At 34.4% G+C, this 23,854-nt stretch overlaps 1 protein-coding gene across 9 annotated transcripts in view; it reads left to right on the top strand.

Moving 5' to 3' along the window:
* Nucleotides 1-23,854, top strand: part of LOC143226355 (uncharacterized) — a 59,574-nt gene that overhangs the window by 16,324 nt on the left and 19,396 nt on the right. For 4 of the 9 annotated variants that reach the window (XM_076457222.1, XM_076457226.1, XM_076457223.1 and 1 more), the window contains 2 exons: nucleotides 11,300-11,333; nucleotides 21,101-21,136. In XM_076457222.1, the coding sequence (XP_076313337.1) occupies nucleotides 11,311-11,333; nucleotides 21,101-21,136 (59 nt within the window). In that variant the 5' untranslated portion in view covers nucleotides 11,300-11,310. Of the gene's footprint in view, nucleotides 1-7,087; nucleotides 7,586-10,609; nucleotides 10,784-11,299; nucleotides 11,334-21,100; nucleotides 21,137-23,854 lie in introns of those variants that run through there. The other 5 variants (XM_076457224.1, XM_076457219.1, XM_076457221.1 and 2 more) reach the window with 4 other exon arrangements.

Raw genomic sequence — 23,854 nt, 5'->3', positions numbered from 1 at the left:
ACAAAATGTTGGTTAAAATAAAAGTTCGATTATAATTATCTAAAATGTAAATATTTATTTTCTAACTTTATTATTAAAATATGTGTAAATCCCTACAGTGTGCACAACAAATTAAAAAAAAACAACAACACGGATAGTCCATTGTATTGGCTTGTGCTTAATAATATACAAGCAAATAAAACCCTCTAGTGGCTCAGCGATATGTCTGCGGACTTACAACGCTAAAATCCAGGTTTTGATATCCATTGTGGGCAGAGCACAGATAGCCCGTTGTGTAACTTTGTGCTCAATTTAAAACAACAACAGCAACAGCAAACAAAAAATTCCGAAACGAAACGTTAATATATGTCATTGTCGGCAGTTTTTCAAAAGTTGAAACTTTTTTGTTGACTTATTAGCTAACTCATATCATATGTAGTGATATTTATACGTTTCACTTGAGAAGTTAATGAAGTTAATTTCATCTGATACGTATCTTAATCTACATAATACCAATTAAAAAACGCTAACTGAAAACATAAAACCTGTGTGAATAAAGTAACTTATAGAATTATAGGTTATTAGTCATGCGTGAAGAACTCGAGGTTTTGTGGAGAAGTGGGGGGCTAATTACAAAGTGAAATTTGAAAACAACTGGAAGGAAAACATCTGTACAGGAAGAGTTATTTTAGTTCTGCACATTTGTTTTAAAACAAACACAAAAATTTAGTATCGACTAAATCTTTGTAACAACAGATGCCAAATGAAAGTACGTTGCTGTATGGATATATTACTTTCCTCATTTCGTTAGAATAGAGCAGTTATAACAGCTCATTACTACACGTTCTTTTTTATGACTGACGTGAAAAGTCAAGATATCATTCCCGATAGATCTTAAGCGTTCGTCTCAAAGAATTAAGCCAAGTAACTTCGGTACTTAATAAAATAAGTCGGAATTTCAAGCAAGAACTGGGTCACGTTCAGGTCATGCTTTAATTAAATTCACCCAAAGCGAGACATAAAAACAAAGCCTTTATTAATCAGAATGTTGTTTTTCTCGTTTAGTGTTGCCCCTCGCGAGTACAGCGGTATGTCTCCGGATTTACAACGCTAAAATCAGCGGTTCGATTTCCCTCGGTGGACTCAGTAGATAGCCTAATGTGGCTTTGCTCTAAGAAAACACACACCCTTTACTTTTTTTTGTTCAAGTGTTATTGAAATGTCTTATGATTGCTTTATTTCTTGGAGTGTTAAAATTTTTCTCCTTTTTTGTGACGCTCAAGTATAGTTCTGTAAAGCTACTCTCCTTTGTTTTATATTACGCTAACAGTCTCATAACTGTGAAAGTCTTATTAAAATATACGTTATAGAACATTCATTATAAAAAAAATATCTCATGTTATTTTATACTAAAATTCTACACTTATGCTGTTGTTTGCAACTATTCCAAACACTATAATTCATGTTTTTATCTAGCTCCAGTTAAACATTAAGGAACTAATCATACATTATTATTTGTACTGAAGTTGTACATTAAGCTTCTAATATTATAATAATATCTACATGTGATAATTAGAGGTATACTATCTAGTTAAATACGTATATACAAACACTTTATGAACCTTATTTAAGGGCTACTGAAGCAACAGTAAAGCAACGTCTTTACTATGGTGACAGTTGAACGCCGAGACGCGGCCCAGCATGGCCAAGCGTGTTAAGGCGTGCGACTCGTAATCTGAGGGTCGCAGGTTCGCATCCCCGTCGCGCCAAACATGCTCGCCCTCCCAGTCGTGGTGGCGTTATAATGTGACGGTCAATCCCACTATTCGTTGGTAAAAGAATAGTTGGCCAAGAGTGGTGATGACTAGCTGCCTTCCCTCTAGTCTTACGCTGTGGTGATAGCCCTTAACAGCTGCCTTCCCTCTCGGCGTCAACTGTACCATTGTAAAGCTACTGTTGCTTCAATTAAGGACGACTAGCACAGATAGCCCTCGAGTAGCTTTGTGCGAAATTAAAAAAACAAAAACAAACAAACGACAAAACGCATGTTTAAATAAATATTAAAATCATCATACGTTTTCCTACACAATCAGATAAGAGATGAAATGGTGTAGATTATTTATACGTACTTTGATAAATGTTTATCAGAATTTCATACTAGCTTATATGGCTGTTACTTGTGATTATTGCAGTACTAGAGAACAGATGTACTAATGAATGGCTTTATCAAATGCACGAAGTAAAATTAATTGTTTCAAACTCAGATATTCTTACCATCCACCCCATAAAATAAGAGCATCTAAGCATCTATCAAGTTATTTAAAATAAGCTTAATCGAACAGCTTGATTTGATGGATGTTTTCCTTTAAACACTCAAATATGTTTAAAGTACAAACGATCTACGTAATTAGAATTTTTTTGTTACTAGGATTATATTTTATTTTTTACAGATACGTGAAAAGTACGTCACAGATTATTTTTCAGTTTTGTTTGTTTGTCTTGAATTTCGCGCAAAGCTACACGAGGGCAATCTGCCTAGCCGTCCCTAATTTAGCAGTGTAAGACTAGAGGGAAAGCAGCTAGTCATCACCACCCACCGCCAACTTTTGAGTTACTCTTTTACCAACGAATAATGGGACTGGCCGTCAAATTATAACTCCCTCATGGCTGAAAGGACGAGCTTGTTTGGTGCGACAGATATTCGAACCCGCAATCCTCAGATTACGAGTCGAACGCTTTAACCTACCTGGCCATCCCGGACCCTATTTTTTTCAGAATACTACAATTTGTTTTCATGTTACGATGTCTTTTTGAGACCATGTAAATGGGTTAAAGAAAGGTTTTCGTTCACATTGTCCATCAGTTGTGATGAAGTCCTCAGTAAATTGATGAGTTATTAAACTTGAGAAGAAAAAATGAATAAATATGATGGTTAAGGTTCATAATATATATTAAAACCAAGAAATAAGACGGACATTAATATAGGGCACAACTCCTTATGTCGACGAAGCATTATTTATAGGTCGGTAATAATAGTGTTATATTACATTATAACACTGTTATCATTATTAGCCTTATGGTGATATAATGCCATCAAGCCACCGCCACCGATCTATAAGACAGGCATAGATCACGTGTAAATGTTTAAGCTACTTTACACTACAAGTATTAAGAGATTTATTGCAGCGTAATTCGAAGAAAAGTCTGTCCTGATGACGATGGAAACCTTCGTAATATAAAACCAGCTGTTGTGTTATCATGGTTTTTGCTGTGTCATAGGAGATCTATGAAAACCAGTTCTTTCTGGAACTGCTGTTAAGGCCATCATCAACGATGGATGTTAACATTACTGAGCTGTTTATGTGCGAATATAGTACGGATGTATTTAGGGTTAAGTTGCTACAACCATTACCACACACATTTTACGAAATCAAATCCTATGTCAAGCATAGGGTTGAAATTTGATTTCAACGCCCTTTAACTATGAACTCCATACTTCACTCAGTAATTTTATTATTCTGATCATGGTGTTTGTCTGTGTTGTTACAAAGCACGATTTTAGTGCACGTTATTATCAAGTTATTATGTACAACACGATGTCTTATTATAGTTTATGACAGCGGAAGATATATTGTATGTGAAAGTTCTAATGACCGAACATGGTCATTCCAAGTCCATACCTCCTGGATGAAACACATAAAGTTTCAAGTACTACAACGATATTTTTTTTCAAGATTTTTTTATTTACGCATTTTTCTTAATTATGCTTGAACTCCCTTTTGTTTACAGAAATTCAGTGTTGAAAACTGGAAGAAAAACACTAGAAACACTCTTTCCATTTTCTACTTGTGTTTAAGATCTAATGCAGAATATTCTATTTTGTTGGAAGCTTTTCGACAGTGTTCTGATGTGTCCCTCAAATACATTATCTTTTGCTTAAATTTCAACCTGTTTGTATCTTCCGTTAACATGGACAGTGGTTAATACTTTTGTGTTTTGTTATCAAAATATCAGCAAAAGGTGATGTGAAACTGGGAGTTCAAGGAAACCATGGTAAACTTAAAAGGAATTTTTTGGAATTGTATTTGATGAAACTGAAGAAATAACAGTTCTAATAGACTAAGCTAGATTTAGAACTTTCAATGAAATGTACATGTATTATTACATTCTCAATGTTGTTTGTTTTTGAAATTCGCGCAAAGCTACACAAGGGCTATCTGCACTAGCTATTCCTAATTTAGCAGCGTAAGACTAGAGGGAAGGCAGCTAGTCATCACCACCCACCGCCAACTCTTGAGCTACTCTTTTACCAACGGATAGTGAGATTGACCGTAACATTAAAACTCTCCCGCGCATGTTTGGTGCGACCGAGATTCGAACCGCGACCTTTGGATTACGAGGTGAACGCCTTAACTCACTTGGGCCATGCCGGGCCTTCCTTAATGTAAAGACATAACTTTCAAATATATGTAAATCAGTAATCCAGTTCGTTGTTTGCAGTTTTTGCAGTCATAGAACTGTGCACTGGAATTTACATTAAACTATAGCTGATTAAAATCAATGTTGAGATACTTTTATTCCCATCCATTTTTGCTTGAAGTTTCATGAAACAACGTGGCTTATAACGAGGTTCAGAAATTTAATAAAGACCTCGCGAAGGCAAAGTGTTTTCTGATATGGCAATGAATATGTTTTTTACGTTTATGATTTAACTAGATCTTAATGCTAAGCCTTTAGGCTTTTAAACACGAAATGCCTTAAACATTTATACTACTGTGTTCATTTTATGTATAAACTGTTATATATTAACAATACTTTGAATATTTTCTGATATTGAGTATTACTGTGGTGTTTTGCGTGTCACATCTTTATCAGGGATTTTTAAATAATTTAATAATTTCCAAGGTTTAGAAAATTTATCCACGAAACTTTTATGCACTAATCAAGTTTTCATTTACATTTAAGGCAGCCAGCAGTTTGGTTTGAATTTCGCGCAAAGCTACACGAAGGCTATCTACCTCGCCGTCCCTAATTTAACAGAGTAAAACTAGAGGGAAGGCGCCAAGTAATCACCACCCATCGTCAACTCTTGAGCTACTCTTTTACCAAGGAATGGTGGGATTGACCGTCACATTATAACGCCCCACGGCTAAGGGCAATCATGTTGGGTGTGACGGGGATTCGAACCCTCGACCGTCAGATTACGAGCAGACTCTTTAACCACCTGGCCATGCCGGGGCCCTGAAGAACAGTAACTAATACGTATTATTAAAATGCCATTGTGTATCTTGTACGAAAGCAGCTATGGGTCAGTTATGAGTGGAAAGGGTTTTTAATGAATGGTATCTTGTCTTTTTGTGTTCGCATCTTGAGTACTAAACACAAGAAACGAACATTCTCTAACACGTAAGAGCAACAAAAATAATTCTTATATCTACGATTTCTATTCACGTAAGACTGGTAAGATTAGTAGGTTAATGTTGTCTTTTTGTTGGAAATCTAGCAAAAGTTTTATATACCATAATTAGTCATTAAAAATAATATATACATACACAAACACACACGCATATATAGGAGTGTGTTACACGATAATATATCTATAATGGTCAAGGGCATCGGTAAAATACGTTCGAACTCTTTTTATCAGTGAAGGATTTTTATGCTGTTATTAAAGCGTTTCACCACAGTATTTAAGTTTAAGATCTATCAGAAGAGAGTTTCTTTGAAATCTTCTAAGATGTTACAAAATGACCCTTTTTAAAGCCGTTAATCTCATTTCTTTCGTATAGTTCACTTTCCTATGTGACTCACTTCGTCTTCAGCTTGAAAACTCGTCCTGTTCTGGTTTGGTTTGTTTTGAATTTCGTGCAAAGCTACACGAGAACTATCTGCGCTAGCTCTTTCTAATTTAGCAGTGTGAGACTAGAAGGTTTGTTTGTTTTTGGTTTTGAATTTCGCACAAAGCTACTCGAGGACTATCTGTGCTAGCCGTCCTTAATTTAGCAGTGTAAGACTAGAGGGAAGGCAGCTAGTCATCACCACCCACCGCCAACTCTTGGGCTACTCCTTTACCAACGAATAGAGGGATTGACCGTGACATTATAACGCCCCCACGGGTGAAAGGACGAGCGTGTTTGGCGCGACGGGGATACAAACCCACGACCCTCAGATTACGAGTAGCACGCCTTAACACGCTTGGCCATGCCGGGCCATGAGATTTAAAGGAACGCAGCTAGTCATCACCACCCACCGCCAACTCTTGGGCTACTCCTTTACCAACGAATAGAGGGATTGACCGTGACATTATAACGCCCCCACGGCTGAAAGGACGAGCGTGTTTGGCGCGACGGGGATACAAACCCACGACCCTCAGATTACGAGTAGCACGCCTTAACACGCTTGGCCATGCCGGGCCATGAGATTTAAAGGAACGCAGCTAGTCATCACCACCCACCGCCAACTCTTGGGCTACTCTTTTACCAACGAACAGTAGGACTGATCGTCATATTAGAAAGTTCTCACGGCTAAAAGGGCGAGCATGTTTGGTGTGACTGGGATTGGAACCCATGACCCTCGGATTACGATTTTGTTTATTTTTCTGAGAAACTGTGTTTATTATTAGACACATTATATTTTGTTTCTTAACTGTTATTAATTCAGTATTATTAATATTTTGGATGCTTTCAAGTTGCAAGTTTGGTCATGGGCGTTCTCGTATAAGATTTTATGCACATATCTTATAAAATATTTTCACTGTTTCACTAACAATGCACTATAACATTAAAGAGAAGTGCTAATAGGGAACATTTTTAATTTAATAAATTGTTGTTTTTCTAGTCTTAATGAAAGATATGTAAAAACGAATAATTAGAAAGTTAATACTGTGTCAGCGGATAAGGTCACATCTGTTTGTTATACGTTGTCGTTTCTAAGTAGCTTATATTTCCTTTGCTAAATGATTTTCACTAGAACTTGGCAACATGTAAAAGTAGGGATTCTACGTTTTGAGGTTTGAAGTTTGACAAAAAAAATGTAGCAGTTATGTGGGCTGGCTCATGTATTCTCAGGTTTCATGAATGCCCAAAATGGGCATCCGCGTGCTGTGCTTGAGAGACAGGGCAGAATACCTCCGGGAAGGACTGTGGGGTTGTCATAGGAGGCACTGTTGAGTGGCTTTTCCAATTTTATATTTTAGTAATTTTCTTTCTGTCTAGCATGAAGTGAAAGCGAAACCGTTCTAACTACGTCGTATTGGCTGAAAGGAAGGACGCACAGATAACTGTTTCTCGTTTAAGAGGCGTGGACCGATTCTGCACGTGGTCACTGTTACCCCGAGATTTTTACACCAAAGCCTTTACAGCTTAATCTAAATTTAAACTCGAGAAAGACGCAGGACCCCGCGGGCGTGGTGAATCACCATTATAGTCGGTTCCAAACGAAAAATCTGGTCATTCCGAGTGTTGTGATTGAAGGTGCTGGGTCAGGCTTACCTACGTGTCTCTGAAGCTAGACGTGAAACAGGCAGCCTTGATCTTGGGGTAGTAGACTCGACTGCACTACTGGACTAAACGTAGCCGACCTGCAGTTTATCAACTCCAAATTTTAGGTCTGGTTTTTTCTTCATTTTATATGTATGCAAATCTACCTCAAATTTTCTGTTATAATACGATACCAACACTCTCAGAGGCAGTGGAAAACATTTATGAGTATTAAGTGGACGCCTAGTTCCAGTTTTGTTACCTCTTTATGGGATACTCACTTAATCCGTCATTTCAAACAGTTCAATAACTATGTATATATATATATGGTTTTTACTCAGAGAAATCTAATCTTAACTCGGTATTAAATTATTATTATCTGAGCATGTTTAGAATGTATCCCTTTGTGAATTTTTAATGGTTTACACACTTTCATTAAACCAAATTGTCTAATGTTTACAAATAGTTTTAACATTGTATGCAACGCAATATATTACTACTAAACAAAACATAAGTTTAAATAGTAATTTCAGATATAATATATTTTAATAAAAATTTAAAACAGTAGAATTTCTTTGTATGAAATTCATAACTTACCACATATCTGTGACATATGTCCATCTATGACTCAGAGTTTTCAAGCATACACACACGTAATATAATATTAACTGTATACTTGCTGAATTTTTATCTCAAGCTCGGTTTGTATTATTGTCTATATGTAAGTGTATATGTGTTTTGGGGCCAAATTTATTAACTATATCAGTATTGTTACATATAAGTGAATATGTGTTTTGGGGCCAAATTTATTAACTATATCAGTATTGTTACATGTAAGTGTATATGTGTTTTGTGGCCAAATTTATTAACTATATCAGTATTGTTACATATAAGTGAATATGTGTTTTTGGGGCTAGATTAGTATTTTAAAATATAAGAATATATGTACGTTTTGAGTCCGACTTGTCATATGTATTACTACTGTTACGTAAAAGTGTATGTGTACTTTTATCAGCTATTTAAGTATTATACATTACAAATGTATCAATACATCACTGTTGTATTTTCAAATTGTTACATATAATATCGTAAAAAATTCCTTAGACAGAACGTAAGTCCATTAACAGTCTGTGGAGCATTCTTTGTTACTTGTAAGTTTAACAACATCAGTTTATCACTTGTTTCCATTTTACTCTTAGTGGTAAGAAAGCTTCTTTAACTTTAGCTCTACTATCTTTCATTCTGGTTTTGCTTTTCTGTTACAAAGAATTACTAATAGCACCTTTGTTCTTTGACCCCACACTACTTGACAAGAAAAAAAGAGATTAAAAGGTTAAATCATCAAAACTAGAAGACACTACACAATCATATCTGAAGTAGAAGCACTCTTGTAAAGAGACATGCACTGTTTGTTTGATTTTTCACTTTATGTAATCTCAAGTATATATTTATGTTACAAAAACAATGATTTCTTTTACAACTGAGTGTTTCCTGCTGGCGGAAGAGAGAGACTTTAACTTCTGTCTGTGTGAAATGTCTTCTTTTATTTTTTTTAATTTGAATCCTGTCTAATGCTTAGGTTAGTAGTTTCTTGTCGGTTCTTGCACTTGACAGTTGAACATGATTACGAATCTCTAAACTTTGTTTATAGTTTGTTATCATTCAATCAGTCTGGTTTTGTTACGTGGCATGATACTAAAAATAACAATTTACAAAAACGCTTTTCACAATATGAACTAAGTAACCCATGTTTTGTAAATGGAAACAAAGAGAGAGAAAATGAAACAAATATAATAAGGAGAGGGAGGGAGTCCTCAGGGTGGGACGAGAAACAAAATAATGAGTAACTAAAGAGAAGGACACTGTAAAAAGAAAAACTGGGTGAAAGTGGAGAGGGGTAGCTGACCGATTTATTTGTAATTGTTTTATGGGTTTGTTTCATACATAACTTCTTCACAACTCACGATGTAGTTACGGTATTCTGTATTAACAAAAAAAGTGGTAAAACGGGGAGCGACTCTTTATTTAAGAGAGGAACTTTTAGGTAAAGTCTTGGAAACTGAAGATAGAAGACGGAACTATCTTAACACATTGTCCTCCGACGTGAAATATTTGCATAGATTAGTCTTCTAAGATTTTTTCTATAAATGTCACTCTTGTCCATTATATCTTTGTTTGCGCATCATCAATACTCTGCCTAAATTGTTTACAAAATAATATGATATTCTGTAGTTTAACACTCCCCAAATATGATAACTTTCAATATTCTATAGTTTAACCCTCCCACAAACCATGATAACTTTCAATATTCTATAGTTTAACACTCCCACAAACCACGATAGCTTTCAATATTCATAGTTTAACATTCCCACAAACCATGATAACTTTCAATATTCTATAGTTTAACACTCCCACAAACTATGATACTTTTCAATATTCAATAGTTTAACACTCCCACAAACCACAAACCACTCCCCAAATATGATAACTTTCAATATTCTATAGTTTAACACTCCCACAAACCATGATAACTTTCAATATTCTATAGTTTAACACTCCCACAAACTATGATACTTTTCAATATTCAATAGTTTAACACTCCCACAAACCATGATAGCTTTCAATATTCTGTAGTTTAACACTCCCCCAAATATGATAACTTTCAATATTCTATAATTTAACCCTCCCACAAACCATGATAACTTTCAATATTCTATAGTTTAACACTCCCACAAACCATGATAGCTTTCAATATTCTATAGTTTAACACTCTTACAAACCATGATAACTTTCAATATCTTATAGTTTAACACTCGTGCAAACCTTGATAACTTTCAATATTCTATAGTTTAACACTACCACAAGCCATGATAAATTTCAATATTCTATACTTTAACACTTTTATTTTAATTTTATTTTTAATCAGTAATTGAATAATCTTCCGGTGGAACAGTGGCAGGTCTTCAGATTTACAACGCTAAAATCAGGGGTTCATTTCCCCCACGGTATACACAGCAGATTGCACGACATGGCTTTGCTAAAAGAAAACACACACACTCAGTAATTGAACAACGTAAACATAACACATTAAAAACGTTTCACAAAACGAATGACAGTTCTATGTTAAAGGGACTGCTTTTTTATGATTTTAGATGAGAGGTACTCGTAGTCTGGAATTTCAGAAATGATCCTTGAAACTGTGGAGCTCCAGAGCGTGAGAGTTAGTGCTAGAAGGTGCGATGTGGGCGTAGAAACAAAATACAAGACCAGCTAGACGCGTATATATATATTTCCTGTCAACTTTATATCATGAACTGTCACAATAGGTATAATTAATCCCAAAAATATTCCAAAGTGTGCACCTCTCCAACTCAATCTCTACTATGTTTTTCTTCCACTGAGGGCTCTTAGTTACTAATGTTCTAGTTAGAAAAGATAAAATACTTAACTATAATCTATATTCAAATGTTACTGGTGCGTTAATCCTACTCTATATAAACCTAGGGTGAAATTCAACAAATCTTACATTTAATAAATAAAACTTACCTTTTATTTTAACATGTGTTAAATGTAAAAATATCCGATTGTGCGGACAATTTTTATGCTCAGAGCACAGATATGTGAAATAAAGAAATGTGTTTTATTCAATTTATGTAATGTTTTCATAGCTGTACTCATCATATATGATTATTTTATATTTTCTGATACGTCTCAATACAGTTAATGAGAAAAGATGATTTTTAAATGATTGTAAAATAGTCAGTAAGTCAAAAAAGTTTCTTATTTATTTTTTCCGGACTCTCAGTACCATACTAAACACAATTTGTTCTTTTTTTTTTCAGGAATTTTTAAAATGTCCGACGACGAGAGATACAGGTACACGTGTATTTATTTTAATTTATGAAGTTTTAATATTATTTTAACTTAGATACGTTTTATTTATCCAATATTGTTGTAAAATACATTTTTCCTATTTTAAAAATATATATGTAGATTTTTTGTATGAAATCAAATGGTCTATTTGTATCTTTGCTGGAGTATGAATTGAAAAACTACTAAAATAATTAATGGTTAATTATTATACATCTTAAGCATAGAACTATATTTTCTATTTACCATTGCAACTTTGCCCTAGATCTTCCATGGACAACAGTTTACGCTAAATGACATCATAAGTCTAACCTTTTTGCATTAGGTTTATAGTAGATTCCGTTAGGTTCCTGGTGGGTCAGTGGTAAGTTTATAAACTTATAACACTAAAATCCGGGGTTCGACATTCCACGGTAGATGATGCGCAGATCGACTAGCGTGTAGTATACTGCACATAAGACTTTTGTTGGATTTTATTAATAATTAAAGTTGGAAACCATACTTATAATAAGAACCATTCCCGTGGAAAGTTAGCACCATCTATTCGTACTCGCGTTAAAAGAACTGTAATTTGACATAATTCCATCACTGTTGTTTCAATCATCATTTCTAGAGCACCACACTTTATACGCTTTATAAAAACAAATGAAGAGCAGTTATATCTCACCGAGTGGCTTCCAGTGTTTTTAGAATCCACTGAATACTGTACAATGCAAGAGAACTGAAGTAATAGCTAAGACTAAAACTAAAGAAAATTAAACACGTTTTCAAACCAACATTTTACAGTTTGTTATTTCATAAAAACACTCGAAACCTCAATCAGCATCGCTGCTGTTTCAGTGAAATATTTTGCTTCCTAGTTGTTGCAATAATTAGAAGTCTATTGTTTCATTTTTAATTTCATTAACAAATATGTGAGTTTTAAAAGATCGTTTGTTTGTTTGTTTTTCGAATTTCGCACAAAGCTACCCGGAGGCTATCTGTGCTAGCCGTCCCTAATTTAGCAGTGTAAGACTAGAGGGAAGGCAGCTAGTCATCACCACCCACCGCCAACTCTTGGGCTACTCTTTTACCAACGAATAGTGAGATTGACAGTCACATTATAACGCCCCCACGGCTGAAAGGGCGAGCATGTTTGGCGCGATGGGGATACACGCTTGGCCATACCGGGCCCTTTAAAAGATCGAATTTTGGTAGGAATGACTTAAGATTAGCACCAGAAATGTTAGGAATGACTTAAGATTAGCACCAGAAATGTTAGGAATGACTTAATATTAACACCAAAAATGTTAGGAATGACTTAATATTAACACCAAAAATGTTAGGAATGACTTAATATTAACACCAGAAATGTTAGGAATGACTTAATATTAACAACAGAAATGTTAGGAATGACTTAATATGAACACCAGAAATGTTAAGTAAACTCAAAATTAGATTATTTAAAATTTTAATGAGATGAAATGTGTTTTAGAAGAACAGTTTTCCACATTTCGTTCTGTCTTTGGATCTGATTTCTTCATTAGCAGTCCGATGGCCACTGGGTGAGAGTGATCCAGTGGTTAGCATGCCAAACGGCAAATCTGAGATTCTGTAATTCGTGTTCGATTATTTCTCTCTAGTTTAACACTGCAAAAGTAAAAATGATCTAGCGCAAATAACATTTGATAGCTTTACATGAATTTCAACCAACAACCAGAAAACTAATCACTGTAGTCATGTACGAATGGACATCACAATTTTCATTGTAACAAGCTTATGCGAAAGAAGGTGAAGTTATAAGTCAATATACTATCCTTACAAAACCACATTTAAGAAGATAAAAGGTGCAAGGATTCGTTAAAGTAGCCATCGTAAGACATGAAGGGTACACGATCTATTGAGTTTGCTGTGATTTCGTTATCTTCGCCCATCTTCCTAACTAAAACAATCATTGATTTCGATACATGACTGGAAACTCTGTGAATTTTAGATGTATTGGCTTTCGTAATTTTTAAACCTTTTATATATTATGTTATTTATATTAAGAGATATATCCAACTTTGCAATGTGTGTTGTTGTTGTTTTGGGGTCAGAGGAGATAGGTATGTTATTTATATTAAGAGATATATCCAACTTTGCAATGTGTGTTGTTGTTGTTTTGGGGTCAGAGGAGATAGGTATGTTATTTATCGTAGCCATAACCTTCATTATGTGTCTGAGAGTACTATTGACTATGGACTGAGTTATATGTAGTTTCGTAGCTCGTTCTTCTGCTGTGCGAGCATTTTCTCTTCCATGGTAAACATTGAAGATTCTTTGAAATGTTGTGTCCTTTGGCTTTGAATCGTTTAGCCATCTCATTGCAGGAATGTGTCTTTTCTGAAAGGGGTTGTTTTATATTATTGTGTTAAAAGTTTATCAGTAGAAACACTACAGTTTGGAATGGTCAGACATTCATTGTAGACCTTACATTTTGACCCGGATGGCCAAGCGTGTTTAGGCGTTCGACTCGTAATCCCAGGGTGGCGGGTTTGAATCCCGATCGCGCTAAACATGCTCGTCCTTTCAGCCGTGGGGGCGTTATAATGTGACCGTCAATCTCACTATTCGTTGGTAAAAGAGTAGCCCAAGAGTTGGCGGTGGGTGGTAATGACTAGCTGCCTTCTTTCTAGTCTTACACTGCTAAATTAGGGACGGTTAGCGCAGATAGCCCTCGTTTAGCTTTGCGCGAAATTCAAAACAAACAAACAAACCAACCTAACATATATATGTGTTATACATTTGAATATAGTACTATGTAGACTACATGGGTCATCATAACAAATTGCAACATTAAGTAGAATATTATTCATATTAGACCCACTTATATTCGTAAACAATGCTAAATTTCATATTTACTTACCAATTACAATTGTGCCGAGCAAGCACATACACCTATAGGTTTGAAAAATAAAACCACGCATGTGCACTCGCTTGCTTATGATAGTCACCAGAAAATAACTGTAATGCATAGCCGTTTTACTTACGAACTTTTGCAAACAAATATGGAAAGAACACACAAACATCTGCTTTCATTGAAAAATAATGGGATTTTTTTTTATTTTTGTGGTTTCTTATAGTTTTAATATCCGGCTTATAAAACTATCCTCAAAAACGAAACTACACTATATTCTCAAAGTACTGTAATTTCTTTCAACAAAAGCTGTCTTTCAGTTCAATGATGAAATAGGTGAGAGATCTTCCTTGTGCCAAGAATGTGTGAGTCACGAAAATACTTGGTTACACAACAGCCTACGTCACAGTGCTTGTTTACCGAGCTAGGAAGAGAAAGAAAAAATAACCAAGTATTTGAAAAAACGACTATGAGGCTCCATTATTGTTTGTTCTTCAAGCATCAGTCCTAACAAGTGCCAATGACCTAATTTATTTTTCCATTTTATTAGTGTTTTATATGGTTTTCTGTAGTCTCTTTTTTGGTTTTTTAGGCACCTTTTCCGATTCACTGCAGAGTTGTTTTTTTTCCATAATTATGACAAGAGTCAACATGACACGCGTCTGAAACAGGAAAAGTCCGTAAACATAGTATCAACGTGTCGAATACAATGCCTGAAACGCATACATTTCAACTTTCATCTTTCACAGCATTTTCAAACTAGTTTTATTTCTAGCAAAAAAAATGAAAATTAGCTTATCTTATAATAGCAATAGTAAATCTCAGCCGTTTTCCTTTGTTCTCAGACCTGGCTACCCACATTTCTTAAATAAAGTTTCCATCAATATATTTATTCTGAAAACTATGGAAGGGACTATTTCAATCAAACTTCTCTCTTTGTCTGTGCAACGGTACTCGACCATCCTATATATAAATATATCGGTAACTACTGCAGAAAATTTATTAAATAGTTAGCTGTCGATAGAGAAGTTCGCTGTCTTAACATAATTAACTTTCATGTGACATGTTCTCCAAAAAGAAGAACCATTAAGAACAATGATGGTTTTGTAATAACAGAAAAACACGATGAATATTGTTTATGAATCGTTAACTATGTATAATATGTAAAAAAAGGCGTGTTTCGGAGTATCCTGCATACTGTTAGGAGTTTATTACGTTTGTCTATAAAAGCAGGATTCGCTGCCTTATTTACACTTTACTTGCATATTGTTATAATACAGACAAACGGTTTGGAAACGAAAGTAACAAAACATCATTTGATTTGTGAATAAAACGCAAAGCTACGTTCGAAAGAAAATATTTAGAGGTTTTTTTTTTATAAGAGACAAAAATAACAACTCAACTAAGAGTAGGAAAATTGTATATTCTGTTGCCTAACTTTGGCAGTTTAAAGTAGGCCATATGAACAGGACATAATGTAAAAATAGTTTATCTCAATGTTATCGATCTTAGATGTATCTTGTTTAATCGGAATGTCGTATTGGGTTGGTAGGTTCTTTTTCGTAGCAGTAGTGTTTATTTTGCAGGTTTCGTAGCCCATTGTTACCCTGAACGCTCTGCTGTGTGAGGTTTTTTGGTTCCATAAAGGATATTGAAGTCTTTTTTTCTTTAAATGTTCTGACCTTTGACTTATGCCATTTAACAATGTCAATCATGACAGTAAAAATCTTTCTTTTTTACTCAATTTACCTGAGATTTTAATGTTCTAGTACAATCAGCGTTTGAAATCGCAAATCTTGTATCTAGGAAATATACTCCTGAAGGATAATGCAAACAATATTTTGAAGTATTTTTCTAGTTAATATTTCTTTTACAGTTCAGAAAAGCTTTTGCATCTGTAAGTCATAAACTTGTGTAAATGTATTAACTCTCTATCTATCTATCTATATATTTGTTTACAAGAAATCAGTTTTCTTATTTTAAATTTCGAACATTTTTCAATTATTTTGTTAAAGCAAAGCACTATAAAACACAGACACTTCATAACTTCAAAACCTAACCCCATGAAGACCACGTGGAAGCAGCTATTTTATCACATTTTAACGTTCTTTCAAGAACCGGAGAATTTAATCGTAAGCTTTTCGCAAATATCTGAAAAAAAAGGTAAAGTATTTCTAATGAACTGGGAACAATCTTTCAGAATTCCCAGTTCATACATAACGAAAAATATACAAGCATATTCTTGATACTCAACCCCTCTTGATTCGCTATTTATAGCACAGTATTTTCAGTTTTAGAGAAAAGTACACAACTATACCGAAGTATGCCTGCTGTGACTCTTGGCCTTCTCTTCCTGTCGTTAAGGGCATCCTCCATATTACGTTGCATGAGTAAAGTGCCATAAGTTGCCCTGGACCATTACGTCATTAGTTGCTAGGCAACATAGTCTTTTACACCCTGCAAATGAAATGAAATAATTTATTTCCAGCTGCTATTTCCATATGTGCAGAGACTAACACACGTTTTCCGATTCAAAACGTAACGATAATAAGCGTTCTCTCGATCGACAGCCATTCGTAAAAATGGCCGAGAAAACGGTCTTCATTAACATTTAGTAAGAGTTTAATTCAATGAAATTGAATATTGAAACAGATTCAGGTTATTTATTGTATCGGTACTTAATATTGAAACAGAAAAAAAATTATTTATTGTATCGGTACTTAATATTGAAACAGATTCAGGTTATTTATTGTATCGATGTTTAATATCAAAATAGATAGAGGTTATTTATTGTGCCACTATTTGATATTGAAACAGATGCAGGTTATTTATTGTATCGGTACTTAATATTGAAACAGATTCAGGTTATTTATTGTTTTTGTATTTAATATTGAAACAAATACAGGTTATTTATTGTGTCGCTATTTGATATTGAAACAGATTCAGGTTATTTATTGTATCGATGTTTAATATCAAAATAGATAGAGGTTATTTATTTTGCCACTATTTGATATTGAAACAGATGCAGGTTATTTATTGTATCGGTACTTAATATTGAAACAGATTCAGGTTATTTATTGTTTTTGTATTTAATATTGAAACAAATACAGGTTATTTATTGTGTCGCTATTTGATATTGAAACAAATACAGGTTATTTATTGTATCGCTATTTGATATTGAAACAGATATAGGTTATTTATTGTATCGTTGTTTAATATTGAAATAGATACAGGTTATTTACTGTTTCGGTGTTTAATATAGAAACAGATACAGGTTATTTATTGTACCGCTATTTGATATTGAAACAGATACAGGTTATTTATCGGTATGTAATCCGTAAAAAATTCGGAATTTTACACCATTACATGTTATGATGTTTTAATAAAAAATTGAAGTTTTCTGAATTTTTTATACATCTGTATCAAAAAAAAGTGTTGATATACTGGTTTTAATTTTACTGTGTCACATAAAGTTTTAATATGTTAGCTTCTATTTTACTACATCAAACTAAATATTAATATTCTAGCTCTTTTTATCTATTGTATCAAACTAAGTGTTAATATTCTGGCTCTTTTCATCTATTGTATCAAACTAAGTGTTAATATTCTGGCTCTTTTTATCTATTGTATCAAACTAAGTGTTATTATTCTGGCTTTTTTTTATTTATTGTATCAAACTAAGTGTTAATATACTGACTTCTCTTTTACAGTATCAAACAAGGCATTCACTTACTGGTTTTACTCATACTAAAGTCCACTTTTATATATTTCTTCTTATGACTTTATGTTTTCCATACTTGTTTTAAAATCTACCGGATTATAATAAAAACGCATAAATGCATACTAGAGTAAGGAGGTACATTATGCTAACATAATAATAATCTCTTGGGTTACTCATTTTTTTCAATCAACTAATAGTTGAAATGATCGAAACATTACAACGTCTCCATGGCTGAAACAACGAGCATGTTTGGTGTGACGGTGATTTGAAGCCGCGATCTCCGGATTACGAGTCGAGTGCCTTAATCACCCGGCTATGCCGGACCGTTTATTTTCGCTATAATTGGCTGTTTATCCTTGAAATTTCAAGTAATTTTTAACGCAGTAATAATCGTAAAAACTGAGATAAAAAGTCATGATTAATTTTGCTCTTTCTCCGATAAGTTAAGGTATATATCACGTAATAATGTTACTTATACATTTTCAAGTTACTAGTTTCTTACACATTATGAATACCTTTGACCGTGGATGGCCAGAGGGGGCAAATATACATTTAAAAAATCATACTGTATGCTTCTGTTTTGAAACTACCAACCATTCTTATGAAAAAAGATATTCTTGATTCTTTCCTTTAAATTTTAGAATATAAATCCGAATTATAAACTCTAACCCTAAGAAAGTTTAGTATGCTAAGCCAAATCTTGTAAACCTGCAATTCCGATATATTAGAAAAATAATTTGCTTGTAGTTAAACACATAACTACACACTGAGCTATCTATGCTGTGCATACCACTGCGTTAGAGATCTGGTTTGTAACGTTATAAATTTGTAGGCTTGCCGATGTGGCATTAAAAACGGCAAAAATAAAGTCAAGGATTACTAAAATGTCAGCTCGATAAACGTGGTTATTTTTCTTTTATTTTTGTTTGTTTGTTTGTTTTCAATTTCGCACAAAACTACTCGAGGGCTATTTGTGCTAGCCGTCCCTAATTTAGCAGTGTAAGACTAGAGGGAAGGCAGCTAGTTATCACCACCCACCGCCAACTGTTGGGCTACTTTTTTACCAACGAATAGTGGGACTGACCGTACTTTATAACGCCCCCACGGCTGGAAGGGCGAGCATGTTTGGTGCGACCGGGATTCGAACCCGCGACGCTCAAATTACGAGTTTTTCTTTTGTTTTATTAAAGCCACATCGCTGTGTCCACCGAGAGAAATCAAACCCCCGATTTTAGAGTTGTAAATCTGTAGATTTACCGCTGTCTCAGCTGGGGACATACTCAACATGACGAATTATGAGAATAATTTTTTTTACGGAGTTTGTCATTATATTAAATGCAGAAAAATAGAAACTAATCTAAATTATTTTTATATAGGTAAGAATTGAATTATTATTTTTAACTGGAACAACAAAAAAAAACATTTTTTTTTTTTATTTGATTGTAAGGGCAGATTGTAAGAGCAGACTAAGTAACCGCATGAAAATCGTAGATCATGCCAAAGAGAGGTTTAATTATATTCTTTCCCTGTATGCGAACATTTGATATAATAAATATTAAAATGCATGTTGTAGACGACCAATGAAAGCATTTCTAAAGACACGATTTGTTTGTTTTTCTTATAACAAAGCCACATCAGGCTCTCTGCGGAGCCTACCAATGGGAAATCGAACCCCTGATTTTAGCGTTGTAAATCCGTATATTTACCGCTGTACTAGCCGGGGGCGCTAAAGACATCAAAAACGTTCAGAATTCTGTATCAGATAAACCAGTGTTAATATTACTGTTATTAGCTTTAAGTAGGATAGAAATCTTACAACATCCTAAACATAAAGGCTGAGCTGACTTAACAAAAATAATGATTATAAAATGGTTTTCAATCAGTAAAAATGTCTTCTACTCATAATGTACTGTCTTAGAAAATATGTATTAATATATTCAACATCAAAATGATTTTCTTGTCACCATTGACACAGCTGGCGTAACTACACAACGAGCAGATGTGAGGCTTAACGTTTTTATACGTCACATCTGTTACACTTCTGTGGATTTTTCACGCATTTAGAAAAACTAGGATAATAGCTGATATAAGGACAGAATATCGGCACTGTACTTGATAAGCCTAATTATCCGCACCTTTTTTCCTGGCACAGTATTCAATGAAATTATACACAATGGAGAACAAAAACCTCCCCTAACAAGTTCTTTGAACCTACAACTGCATTTTCTGTTGTCATACATTGCCAAGAAACGCCATTCCCTACTGCTTGAGGGAGCCACTAGAAAGAGTCTGATTTGCTTTCAACTTTTGTTTATCTTGTCTGAAATATTCCATACTGAAAACACTTTTAAATTTAGCACACCTTTTTGTTTGTTTTTAAACATTTCTTTAAAGGTGCCCTCTATCTCGCTTCTAGGCGACAATATAGAAATCATACCACAGAGTTGACTAAGATTGTAGTTGGTTTTGTTTCTAAAAGTATGAAACATTAAAATAATTAAACAATGCATTTTCTGTACACTACTGATTACTGAAGTGTGCAAAATTATTAAACAATGCATCCTCAGACCACAACTGAACATCAAAGAAAAAAAAGGACAGAACACTATCAGGCCATTGAAAAGTATTCAAATTTTCGACATAACCGAACACCACGTTCTCAATGTAATGTTAAGATTGAGGAATTCAGAATGTACCAGGCATTTTGAGTCATGTTTTGCTGTGGTCAATGAAAAACCTCTTGAACAGTTAATTATTGAAAATCCTGAACTTCTGTTACTCTATAACCTTTAAGTCTATTTATCTTTTAAGCTGCAAATTATTTCAACAAAGTTGCTTTTACTTTAGAGTATCGGTATTTTTAAAGTAGTGGCCTGTAGTTGAAAGTGATGCATTCATTTAACAGCTACAGGAACGATGGCATTTTAACTTAAGTATGTGCAGTTGTACATTTTGTGTTCACCGTGATCCAATGGAATTAACTTCTGAATATAATAATAAGATTAAACAATAAAACAGAAAATACTCATACGTATATATTTATATATACACGTACAAACTCAACAAGCAAATCCCTTTTTCCACATGCATTTTGTAAAAAACGACAAACAACAATAAGTTTTGGCTTGACCGTTTTGACCAATATGTTTCAGGATTTATTTTTCTATTTTCTTTTAGCGAAGAAGAAGAGGAAGAAGAGGAAGATGAAGCCAGGTGAGTTAATAATAAAATCATGTTTGGTTTATAATATATTTATATAATTACGTTTAAGAATTTTGACAAAAATACAAACAATACTTCAGCATGTATTTTTTTGTTTCAGAATTACTTGCTAAGAATCTATGACAAAAACGATATTAAAATACACATACAACATAAACCTTAAATACTACTTTGATAAAAACACTAAGTGTAAGAGAATAGCTTCCGGTTGAGCTCATATTATTTTGGTTTGTTTTGAATTACGCGCAAAGCTACACGAGGACAATCTGCGCTAACCGTCCCTAATTTAGCAGTGTAAGACTAGAGGGAAGGCAGCTAGTCATCATCACCCACCGCCAACTCTTGGGTTACTCTTGGGAATAGTGGGATTGACCGTCACATTATAACGTCCCCACAGTTGAAAGGGCGAGCATTTTTGGTATGGCGGGGATTCGAACTCGGAACTCTTAGATTACGAGTCGAGTGCCTTTATCACCTGGCCATGCAGAGCCCATGTTAATTTGAAACTACAGCTAAGAAAATATCACCATTTAGAATTAATTTCCTTAAAATTCACTAGTTTTGAAAAACATAGCGTTTTATTACATACATATTTTTTTCTCGGAAATTGGAAACCATGTGTTTAAAAAAGATAAGCGAAGTTTAAAACTATGAAGACATTTATTGAGTGGCTTGAGGCTTTAAAAATATTTTCACGTATTATTCTACTTAAGATATTGTGTAGTTGTTTTTTTTTAAATTGAAACATACATTTTTATCATAACATTTACCCCCCTCAGTGGTTCAGTGGTATGTCTGCGGACTTATAACGCTAAAAAACGGGTTTCGCTACCCGTGGTGAGCAGAACATAGATAGTCCATTGTGTAGCTCTGTGCTTAATTCCAAATAACAACAACCATAAAATTTACGTATTTTCTATTCCAACACAAACAAATGTTACATTCGAAACACGTGAATTCTCATTTTAATAAAAAAGGGATATACAACTACACGACAGATAGTTTAAATTACGATTAATTTTTACAAAATATATGTTCTAAAAAGAACCTAAACTTTATATACCTTAAAGTATTTTGGTGGAAAAATTAGAATATAAACTTGCAATAATGTCGTTGTGTTGATATTTTTACTTTTAAATTATCTCTTTATTTCCCGTCACACTAAACATGTTCGCCCTTTCAGCCGTGAGGACGTTATAATGTTACGATCAATCCCACTATTCTTTGGTAAAAGAATAGTCCAAGAGTTGGCGGTGAGTGGTGATGACTAGCTGCCTTCCATCTAGTCTTACACTGCTAAATTAGGAACGGCTATCGCAGATAGCCCTCGTGTAGCTTTGCGCGAAATTCAAACCAAACCAGACCAATTTCTTTATTCTTCAGCATGTCCTCCTTTCCGAATAATATTTACATTGTGTTTTCACACTTCTGATTTTTTTGAGGATCTTCCATCTAGGTTTCAACTTAAGACTTTGAAACTCTATACAATGTAGTTTCTTCACAGAAAAATGTCAGCACATAAGATACTACCTTACTTTTGTGTGTGTGTGTTTTTCTTTTAGTAAAGCCACACCTGATTGTCTGCTGAGTCCACCTATGGGGATCGAACCCATGATTTTAGCGTTGTAAATCCGTAGACTTACCGCTAAAATCAGGAGGTCGATTCCCCTCGGTGGACTCAGCAGATAGCCCGATGTGGCTTTGCTAAAAGAAAAAAACACACACACGCTACCTTATTTGAATTTGTCAGGCAACTAGTAGCGAACTAATATCCAGAAAGTACAGTTAGTTAGTGTAACAACTGCAAAGGATTTATAATCACACTGAAGTTTACTTGAAAGAGATCTGAAAAGTAGTTCAAGTGGATGTGATTGCCGCAATGGATGGAATGACAGAATAATCGTTTTATGAAGTCCTACAGTGGGAAAGCGGTACGTTTATGGACTTACAATGCTATAATTCGAGGCTCGATCCCTCTCAGTGGACACAGTAGATAGTCTAATGTGGCTTGGCTCTAAAAGACATATACGGTTTATGAAAGATCATTTTTTCCGATCTCTGTGTCAGTAACAATCTTGGTGGCTCCACTATTACTAGATAATTTTCGGATGCCCCCCGCTAGTACAGCGGTATGTCTCTGGATTTACAACGCTAAAATCAGGGGTTTGGTTCCCCTTAGTGGGCTCAGCAGATAGCCCGATGTGACTTTGCTATAAGAAAACACACACACGCAATTTTCGGATCCCTCTGTCAGTAACAATATTGGTGGCACCACTAGTGGTAGATCATTTTCGGATCCCTCTGTCAGTAGTAACAATATTGGCATCATCATCATTACTAGATTATTTTTGGATCCTTGTGTTAGTAGTAATATTGGTGGCACCAGTAGTAGTAGATCATTTTCAGATCCCTGAGTCAGAGGTAACAATATTGGTTGGCATCACTAGTAGCAGATCATTTTCATATCCCTGAGTCAGTAGTAACAATCTTTGTGGCACCACTGCTACTATTATCAGTGATTACGGGGAATGGATAAAAACATTTTCTGTTCGGTTTTGTTTATTACTGTTTTTATCTTTACTTCATAAATAATAACATTATTTGGAAGCCAAGGCTTAGCCATTCAGTAAGTTGATGTTCCGATATTATTATTATGTACAGTCATGTGAAAACGTTAGGACACCCAATGAAAGCCTGTGTATTTTTGTA

The sequence above is a fragment of the Tachypleus tridentatus genome, chromosome 9 (genome assembly GCF_004210375.1).
Source record: "Tachypleus tridentatus isolate NWPU-2018 chromosome 9, ASM421037v1, whole genome shotgun sequence".
Classification (NCBI taxonomy): domain Eukaryota; kingdom Metazoa; phylum Arthropoda; class Merostomata; order Xiphosura; family Limulidae; genus Tachypleus; species Tachypleus tridentatus.
Note: the sequence above shows the minus strand (reverse complement) of the source record. Positions and strands in the feature narration are given on the sequence as shown.